Below are 10,283 nucleotides of genomic sequence, written 5' to 3'. Positions count from 1 at the left end.
GGTGGCCAAAACTAATGCGTTGCTTTCTGATTGACCCTGAACAAAGAAGACAAAAAAAGCAATGATGAGGCCCTAGCCACCATGTACAACTCTCTCTGAAACCACCACCCTCTGCTGGAGTTGGCTTCCCAGGGGCTTTCACTGGGAAAGCAGCTAAGCCCCTGATCCATTCATTCCTCCTTTCTTCTCTCTCTATTCCTTTGGCTTCAAAAGATTTTTTGGAAAAGAAAGAATATCCCTTACACCCATCTCTAATTTCTAAATTTCCTGGGGACACCAGAAGATTTTACAGGTAGCCCAAGGCTGCTAAAAAGTTGAGGGGAAAGAAAATCTTAAGATTATAAGATAAAAACTTAATCCTCCCAAATGAAAAGAACAAAAAGGAACTGGTCTTCCATTTTGCCACCTTTCCTGTAATGTCAGTACCAAACTGGAGGCAGTAATATTTATTAACCAAAGAAAGTAGGTCATCTGACCTCTGAAGAGTTGAGTACTCAGGCCATTTAAATCACCCTACAAGATCCCAGCAAGTTCAGCTTCTTACACTGATGCTGGTCTTTAAACCTGGGCAAGTAAGGCAAGAGAAAAGAGGAAGAATTCATCCATGAGCTAATAGGTGAGAATGAAAGACAAAAAAGGAAAATGGTAACAAGACGAGAGCATTTAGTTGGATCCTAAAGGAAACGTCTTTGCCACCCTGGCACATATTGCTAGACATTTCCAGGTTCCACAACAGGAAAAATCAGTTGCCAGTAATATAATGATGTCTTTCCTTTGGAGACTTTTTTTTTTTTTTTTGATTAACACTCAGTTTTTACTTGCTTAACTCTAAAAGAGAAGGGAGCAAAAGCCATTTCCTGAAGGAATAAAGATAAAAGGATAGGAAAAGATTCAAAGCTCTAAGAGAGTCACAGCCTTCCCAGGTATAAAACCTAAAAGCCAGAAGTGCTCAGTAAGCAGAGGTGGAAAAATGATCTTGTTCCAGATAGCTATTCACAGAACAAATGATTTATAAATGTGAAATCCCACCTCCCTTCTTCATATCACTTTGGTCTCCATTTTTCCCAGGACAGGAAACACATCCCCCATACTTTTCTTGCTTTGGAAATTAAAATCCAGCATCCCAAGATCATTCTGCAAGTAATTTTGCACAGACACCTCCTCACCCCAGTGCCTGTCTGGAGCTCACCCAAGGTCACCAAACAACTTGGTTGTGAACCAACTGCCTTAACCTTCGGGGGGGAGGGGGGTTAGCTAGACTAGGAGACCAGAGTGAAATGGAAGGGGTGAGGACTTTACAAGGTGGCCTGTCAGAACTAGACTAGAAGCCAAGCCAATGGTAGCCAGGGATGGCTTACCCCATGAAAAACCTGTGGGTTGTGCTAATTTCTATCCAGAAAGTAGGTTGGACAGAAGCTGGCAGGGGAAATGGGACTTGGTTATGTGGTTGTTATTCTTGGACTGTGAATTTTGCTGATGTAAAACAGAATATTCTGTAAACCTAATGTCTATGTATAAATAATGAGCATTAACACAGTAAAATATTCAATGAAGAGTCAAACTATTAGGGTTACATTTTTTACCTCAATCAGAGAGTCTCATTTCACTCATTTGAAGTGGAGTGACTAGAACAACACTGAGGCTTGCAAAGGCTCTCAGTAAGCAAGGCATCTGGTTGGACAGCAGGTGAGCACCAGGCTTCAAATCTGCATACATGAGCCTTAAGGAAATGAACTACAGGCTGAGCCAAACCAAAGCAGGATGGCCTCAGAGCAACAGCAGCTTCCTAGATGTATTTGATAACAGCCCCAGGCAAGGATATCACATTTCAAGGCCAAATTAAACATCATCTTCCCTATAATCTGTAACCCCCAAAAGAATTGCAAGATGAGGGGGAACGAACTGTTTCTGCATAATATACATACTTTCATTTACGAACATTTGAATACAGACTTTCTATACACACATTACCTATATAATAAAAATGTACATGGCATGAGTATATGTCACTGTATAAATATAGAGTTTTAGAAATCTTGAACCCGCGCTTCCTGTTCACATCAGTTTTCCTCTTCTTCCTCCCCAGTCAGGTCCATCATTTAAGAGTTGGACAAAAGGGACAAGTGTCATTTGTGTTGGTCTGGGCCCAGAATTTGATACACTGGAAAGAAAGAGAGACACATCTCAGATTTATCTGAGAAGGGAAAAGAGAGTGCCATTAAAGTTCAACAAGATTTAAGTCAAAAAAGTTCTTTCTGTGGGAGACTAAACAGGCTATTTCAATGGCTCTTACTCTCAAAAGAATCTTCAGAGCAGATGAACCTGTCCTTTTTACAAGGACCAGGAACTTGGCTATTAAGGGCACTCATGAAGTTGCTTTTTGTTAAGTATCAAATGTGGCTTGCTACTTCTTATGATCTATTTGATCTGTGATGAGCTTTCATCTAACACTCACATCACCCTCAGAAATACCCATCACCTTATTCAGGACTTTTTCTTACCAAGAATTTAGCTGTCAATCCAGTTTCTACCTCTTGGAAAAGAAAAACAAAATAGTTAAGAAGAAATCATCCCTGCTGCTAAAAGATTTACCTCTGCCTGGTAATGTAAGAAAACAGAAATGACTTGGCAGTCAGTGAAGGTAATCTCTCATGGGCAGTCCTTCAAGCTCCTCTATTAATGAAGCTACTAACTGCATATTTGGGTTCCTTATTCCTCTCATCTAAGCAGTCTCTTGATAACACTATATTTGAAATGATGGTTAGATACGTAGGATTGCCTCTTACAGTCAATTTTCTAAGAAAGTGACTTATCAATGGCTTAGTATGAACTACTTACCCAGTGCCCTAAAGGGAATTAGCTAAAAAGAAGCTGGGAGACCCCAGATGCAGTATTCTGAATTCTGCTGATGTTTAAGCTACAATTTACTGAAAACCTTATGATTAGACATTAACAGTGAGCATCAATCCAGTAAAATATCCAAGAAAAATTTTCTCAGCTGTCAGAAAACAAACAGAAGAAAGTATGTGCTACTCACCTCCTTGTGCAACACATGGGTACATGCCATTGGATGCAGCTCACTGGGCTGGACAAGTTTCTGGCACATCAGACACAGCTTACAGGTAGCGGGAGCCTGCAGGACAGAGATTGCATGCCACAAAGTAAGGAATCTCTGGATCACCTTTCCTTTTATGCCCATGATTTGATGCAAAAGAAATAAAAGTACAAATACAGATCTTGCTTCAAGTATTCCCATGTTCCCAGTAGGACTATAAACAAAACAGCTGACAAGATGTTGGTTTCCTCCTACACTCCACCCATAAATCCACCCACTTCTTACCCTCAGCTTCTCTACATCCAAGTGTTAAAAGAAAAAGAGTCTCACATGTGAAGACCTCCCAGGATATGAAACTTGGGCAGAAGGCAAGAACATTGGGGTACTGATTTGGGCCAGCGGAGCAGGGTACAAGGCCCGGATCCGACCAAGTGGCTGTGGGTAGAAACAATTTCAGGGTAAGGAAGAGTGATTAACAGTACATATAGCAAAAAAGAAATCATTTACTTCCAAGTTCAGCAAAGCAAGAAAACAGACAAGACACTCAGGCTGTAATGCTTCTTCCTACCCAGAATCTTTAAAGTCTGTCTCTTCTCCAACCTCTCAGGAGGCCTCAGCTCTTTCCAGGCAGCTTTTCTCACCTGAGTGCTTGCTGCCACCCTCTCATGTTCGGCCAGTCGTGCAGCTACCAACTGGATCAGTTCCTCCATGGTCAAGCCTGCCATGGTGGTACGTGCTGTCTTGATTTGCTGAAGAATGTTGGTCATCTGGGCCCTAAGAAAGACAAATGTTGAAGGAGAGGGAGAGAGATTCTATGCTACACCCCTGGGGAAACACCTATGAAATCTCCCCTATTACAAACCATAAGCATTTCTCTGACAAAGATGTTTTAACTAATCCTTTAAGATACTTACTTATTGCACTGTGGGAACCGAGTCAGCAGCTTCTCCAAGATCTTCTCCAGTTTGTCTACTGGTTGGGGCCGGGGAGTTTCAGTAGAAGCCTTAACACCGCCCAAGCCTGGGGGAGGCGGGATGGAGGCGGCAGGGGGCATGTGTGGACCATGGGGGCCAACAAGGGAACCCAAGCCAGGGCTATTTCTCCCATGGGAGCCAGGAAGGGGTGGGGAAGGCTGGTTAGACTGGGAAAGGGTGGGGTTCAGGATTGGGAAAGATAAGGAACGGGGATCTGCACTGGGCATAACCATGGGCATTGTGACCTGCCCAATGGAGAAGGGCATCCGAGGAGCCAGAGAGGGACTGGGTTGAAATACTTGAAGCATGAAGTCTGTCTGCAAATGGGAAGATGCAAAGGACAAGAGAATGGAAGAAAGTTTAGGAAACTGAAACAGAAATCAATGAACTACCCTTACACTAAATAGGGATGGTCCCAATATCTTCATAAAAAGAAGAAGAAGACTCTGACTCTGCCACCAACACAGAAATGTAGACCCCTTCAAAGATTCTCTTACCTCTGATGGGGGTGGAGGCAAAGTTGGGGTAGGAATTTGAGGAAGGCTGCTCAGCTTGGCTCCATTCCTCACTAGCTGGATATGACTGTTAAACTGGTCCTAGATGAAAGGAGAAGAAAAGATCATACTTTACTTCTGAGATGAGTGAGTCTCTGCAAAAAGCACACCTTTAATTAACAGGAAAACAGGAAGTGGTGAGACAGGCCCCAGTGGCTACACAAAAAAGGCTACCTCCTGGGCCAGGAATGTAGTTTGGTTGGTAGAGTGCCTGCATAGCATGCACAAGGCCCTCGGCTCAATCCCCAGCACCAAAAAAAAAAAAAACATAAATTAATGCTGATCAAATGATCACCCACTATCACTTACCCGAACATTCTTTTTCATTATCCGAACTCCATTTAGTCTAGTTTCCCACTCCTGCTTGGAACGAACTGTCTCCAGTGTTGGGGGAGTTGACCTTTCAAGAAACAAGAGTAATTTACAGAATCAAATTTTAAATCTCCAAGATAGCAAAATAGTAGTTGGGTAATGAACCTTGAGAGAAAGGTATGAGAGAAGGTATGAGAGCCTGAGAATCTAAACTCCATTGACTTTTAAGCCAAAGATTTGGAAAAGAGGATCAACCACAAAGGGGGTTCTTGTCCACCTTAAAATGTCACAAGAGGCATCCAAATTCCATAGCATAAAGAAGAGAAATGACCATATAAGAAATAAATCTCCTAAGACCTTTGTTATGCTTTGATAGCTTAACAGGTTCTATTTATTCAAATGGAAACAATGAAATAAAAAGTACAAAGATGAAACTGTAGGGGGGAGGATTTAAACAGTGCAGGAGTTTAGAATACAGGAGAGAAATCACTGTTTAATTACTACTGCACTGAGATGGCTTCAAATCCCTGTGAAGAAAGAATAAGTGCCAGATTTGCTGGCTTAGAGTTTTAAAAAACTAAAACAAACAAACTACAGAGCTACTAAACCTTAGAATGGGAAGGTACTTACTTGAGGTAAGTAAGGTGCAGTTCTGCTTCTTTTTCTGCTTCTTCTAATTTCAATACCAGCAACTCTTTCCGGCTTTCTAGTGATAAGATCTAAAGAAATCACACATGCACACATATACATACACTTCATTAATTTTTCATACACAAATACCCCTAGATAGTTAAAACAAGTGCCCACTGGCTCTTCTGATATTATACCAAAAGTATGTACCATCTGGAAGGCCAAAACCAAGGCTTTCAAGATATTAGCTCCTCTCACCTCTGCCTTCCAGGCCCGCTCTGTCTCTTCCATAATGTTCCGATTTATTTCACCATCCTGATTCTTGAGTCTATCCAGTTCCATTTCCCACACCTCTCTGTAAGATAAGAAACCAAGAACAAGACTGAGGGAGAAAAGATTAGTTTGCCACCAAGGCAAAAGGAAAACCCAACACTGGTCTGCCAGGTATGCTACAGAGCATTTCACACTTAATATTCATTATAGATATGGACAGATGGTGTACAGAAAGGTCTGCAATTGCATAAAGGTCCTATATTTGGAAATAAATATATTCACATCTCCACTTACTAAAAAAACATTTCCTTGAGCAGGAAAGAATATCTCTTAGATCCAAAACCCTCCACTAAAGGCAGGACATTCTATGTTCAAGGAGGCTTAAAATCTTTGTAGCATTCCTCTTATTTCCCAATTTGTTTTTTACATGAAGGATGTAGAACCAAACATATCATCTGAAACACAGCAATCAAACACATCAATACTGGCTTACTGACTTCTGCATTTTCTTAGCTATAATAAACATTCTTCCAAAGAAAAATATGTTCTCTTTATATCTCAGGACTTTTCATTTTCATCCATATCCTCCTACCCCAATTCCCATCCCCAGAGTGTAATATTCACCTTTAGGATTAGGATGATCAACTGTTTCAGTTTATCCAGTACTGCAGGATTTCCTAGGATGTGGGACTTTCTGTGCTAAAACTAAGGCAGTGATTACTCAGAAGTGAAGAGCCCATCATGGAACAGAGCCAGGAAAAGAATTTCCTTCTGTTACACTGTATTGTGGTAAGTTTTACAGCGGAAAGCATGGATTACCCAGGTTAACAAATAGAATGATACAAAATGTTTAAATTATTTTCACTGGATTTTAAAAAGATGAAAAAAAAAAAAAAAAAGGACAGCTTGAGAAGAGTTACATCTAAAGAGAAATGTTTACCACTTCTCTTTTTTTTTTAATATTTATTTTTTTTAGTTGTAGTTGAACAAAATACCTTTATTTTATTTATTTATTTTTATTTGGTGCTGAGGATCAAACCCTAGGCCTTGCACGTGAGACGTGAGCTCTCTACCGCTGAGCCACAACCCCAGCCCTTACCACTTTTCTTTAGTGACAGAAACAAATTGATCCCCTCTCAGTTTTTAGTAACTTTACATAATTAAAAGGGAGCAATTCACTTTCTGAGGTCCCTTCTCACATATTCTTGCTTTTGACCCAACTTACCACACGTCCTGTTCTCTATTTCATAGATACTGGGTCATATTTGTATGTGCATATGTATGCTTTACACACACATTCACTCACTTATTCACTTTTACATTAAGTCTACTCTCAGCAGACAAGGCCTATTCATCTTTATAACAGATATGAGTTAAGTGAACATTTCTCTCTTATTCTCCATGTAGTATCCCAAAATTAACTTTCCAGCAGAGGAAGAATTCTATAAAAGTTCTTTAGAAAAAAAATTTCTAAGTAGCCATGTTTTCCTGCTACAACACATATTCTCAAATTCCAAACCCTCTTAACTGTAAACATATGTGAAATAGGTTGCACAGTCCATCACTGATCCACTTAGCTTACTTTTCACTCTTAGACAATGGGATAATTACATGAAAATATGACACACTGTTAGTTGTCATCTATGACTGATGTTATTCTTTTTTTGTTAATTTTTTTTAGTTGTAGATAGACACAATACCTCTATTTATTTATTTATTTATTTTTATAAATAAATAAATGGTGCTGAGGATCAAACCCAGTGCCTTGAACATACTAGGCAAGCGCTCTACTACTGAGCCACAACCCCAACCAGTGACTGATGTTATTCTTGAAGATTGTAGATGGTCAATGAACATCTATGACTCTCACTAAACATATTTGTCAATGACACACACATATATATATATATATATATATATATATATATATGAGAAAAATCCTCATAGACTGATGGAGACAATACACATATTTACACACAAAAAAATCTTTTCCTTTGAGTATTTGTCCACATTTACTTCACTGGAATCCAACAAGACAAAGGGAACTACTAAAAACCACAACAAAAATAGTTAAGGGGTTCTTGAATATAGTTACAAAAATACTCAGCCTTATCAATATGCTAACTACCCTATAACATAAGCACCAGATTTCACTTCACTAAAGTATACTAGCTGCAACCCATCATAACAAATAAATCATTCCCCATAGTAGACAGTTTAAAAAAAAATTCTTTAGAGAACAGAAACCACTGGTTATGTTTAACTTTTTAAATTCTTGATCTAATTTCTTTCAAGTCCCATACTTCTGTTATTTTGCAGTTAGTTTAAGGTACAAATGGTTCAAATGAATAAATTCATTATTATTCATCAGATGTGTACTATTCATCAGACTGTATAATCCTGGCTTATTGTAGTTTCCAATATGCTTGCATAAATTTAAAAATTAACTTTGATCTTGATCATGTAAGCCAGGCAAATTATTAAAAGTTTAGACAATATAAAACAGAAAAAGGACACTTCACAGAAGAAACACAATCGACCAACAAACATATGAATAAGTGTTCAATATCTCTAGCAATTAGAGAAATACAAATCAAGATTTCATCTCACTCCTGTCAGAATGGCAATCATCAAGAATACAGGCAACAATAAACATTGGCGTGGATGTTGGAGAAAAGGTACACTCACACATTGCTGGTGGACTGCAAATTGGTACAACCACTATGGAAAGCAGTATGAAGATACCTCAGAAAACTTGGAATGGAACACCATTTGACCCAGCTCTCCCACTCCTTGTTTATACCCAAAGGACTTAAAATCAGCATACTACAGTAATGCAGCCATGTCAATGTTTACAGCAGCTCAATTCACAACAGCTAAACTATGGAACCAACCTAGGTGTCCATCAATAGATGAATGGATAAATAAAATGTGATTATATATACATATACACACACACATATATATATATATATATAAAAAGCTGAGTATATTCATATATATATATATATATATATATATATATATATATATATGAATATACTCAGCTTTAATGAAGAATGAAGTGAAATTATGGCATTTGTCAGTAAATGGATGGAGTTGGAGAATGTCATTCTGTGCGAAATAAGCCAATCCCAAAAAACAAAGGCCAAATGTTTTCCCTAATACAGATGCTAAATCACAATAAGGTGGGGCAGGGCAGGGGGCACTAGAGAAAATAGCATTACCTTAGATTAGGTAGAGGGAAAGGAAAGGTGGGAAGGGGAGGGGATATGGGGATAGGAAGGATAATAGAACGAAACAGACATTATTAGTTTATGTATATATGCGACTGCATGACCAATGTGATTCAACAACATGTACACTCAGAAAAATGAGAAATTATATCCCATAAGTGAATAAATGCCTTCTATTGTCATGTATAACTAATTAAAACAAATTAAAAAATTAAAAAAAAATAAACAGAAAAAATCTAATGTAGTGTTCCCAGCATTTTTACTTACTGGTTGCATCACCTTAAACAAGTTACTTAATCTTTCTAGGCCTCAGTTTCTTCATCTAAAAGATGAAGAGTACCTACATCGTAGGATTAATGAGTTAACTGAGAAAACACACATAAAGAATTTAATAGGATGCCCAGCACATGGCAAGTAGCCCACAAACGTTATTGTTTTTTAAAAACTCAATTTCTCACAATCATACTACTCGTAAAGAATCACTATTATACTTCTTTCCAGACTTTGAAAACAAACATTTGCATACTTGTTTATGTATATGTAACATATGCATATAATATTTATTTGTTCTAATCAGTTATATATGACAGTAGAATGTTCTTCAATTCATTGTATACAAACAGAGCACAATTTTTCACATCTCTTGTGGTACACAAAGTAGGGTCACACCATTTGTGCAATCATACATGTACCTAGGGTAAAGATGTCCGTCTCATTCCATCATCTTTCCTACTCCCTTTGCCTCAAAGTTCCTCCACTCATTCCATTCTCCTCCCCCACCCATTAGGGATTAGCATCCACTTATCAGAGAAAACATTTGGCCTTTGGTTTCTTGGGGATTGGCTAACTACACTTAGCATGATATTCTTTAACTCCATCCATTTACCCGTAAATGCCATAATTTTATTTCTTTTATTGCTGAATAATATTCCATTGTGTATTATATTTTCAACATCTTACTTTTCTATATTAATAAGTATTTTTCAGAAATGTGGGGTTTTTTGGAGGGTGGTGGTACTGGGAATTGAACCCAGGGCTACTTATGAACTGAGTCACATCCCCAGCCCTTTTTCTTTTTTATTTTGAGACAGGGTCTCGCTAAGTTGCTTAAGGCCTTCCTAAATTGCTGAGGCTGGCCCTGAACTTGCTATCCTTCTGCCTCAGCCGCCCAAGTCACTGGGGTTATAGGTATGAACCACCAAATCCAGTCATAAATGTGATTTTTAATGACTGTTTAACATAAAGATCT

The 10,283-nt window shown here is 38.5% G+C and overlaps 1 protein-coding gene across 4 annotated transcripts in view; it reads right to left on the bottom strand.

The window, feature by feature from the left end:
- Nucleotides 1-1,544: 1,544 nt before the first annotated feature.
- Nucleotides 1,545-10,283, bottom strand: part of Rnf214 (ring finger protein 214) — a 32,263-nt gene continuing 23,524 nt past the window's right edge. For 3 of the 4 annotated variants that reach the window (XM_027930693.2, XM_071616728.1, XM_027930694.2), the window contains exons 7-15: nucleotides 5,784-5,880; nucleotides 5,526-5,614; nucleotides 4,893-4,983; nucleotides 4,527-4,625; nucleotides 3,970-4,346; nucleotides 3,697-3,829; nucleotides 3,386-3,490; nucleotides 3,038-3,133; nucleotides 1,545-2,161 (exon numbers count right to left, since the gene is read on the bottom strand). In XM_027930693.2, coding sequence (XP_027786494.1) covers nucleotides 2,096-2,161; nucleotides 3,038-3,133; nucleotides 3,386-3,490; nucleotides 3,697-3,829; nucleotides 3,970-4,346; nucleotides 4,527-4,625; nucleotides 4,893-4,983; nucleotides 5,526-5,614; nucleotides 5,784-5,880 — 1,153 coding nt within the window. In that variant the 3' untranslated portion in view covers nucleotides 1,545-2,095. Of the gene's footprint in view, nucleotides 2,162-3,037; nucleotides 3,134-3,385; nucleotides 3,491-3,696; nucleotides 3,830-3,969; nucleotides 4,347-4,526; nucleotides 4,626-4,892; nucleotides 4,984-5,525; nucleotides 5,615-5,783; nucleotides 5,881-10,283 lie in introns of those variants that run through there. The other variant, XR_011708605.1, reaches the window with a different exon arrangement.

Source organism: Marmota flaviventris, chromosome 9, assembly GCF_047511675.1.
Source record: "Marmota flaviventris isolate mMarFla1 chromosome 9, mMarFla1.hap1, whole genome shotgun sequence".
Classification (NCBI taxonomy): Eukaryota; Metazoa; Chordata; class Mammalia; order Rodentia; family Sciuridae; genus Marmota; species Marmota flaviventris.
Note: the sequence above shows the minus strand (reverse complement) of the source record. Positions and strands in the feature narration are given on the sequence as shown.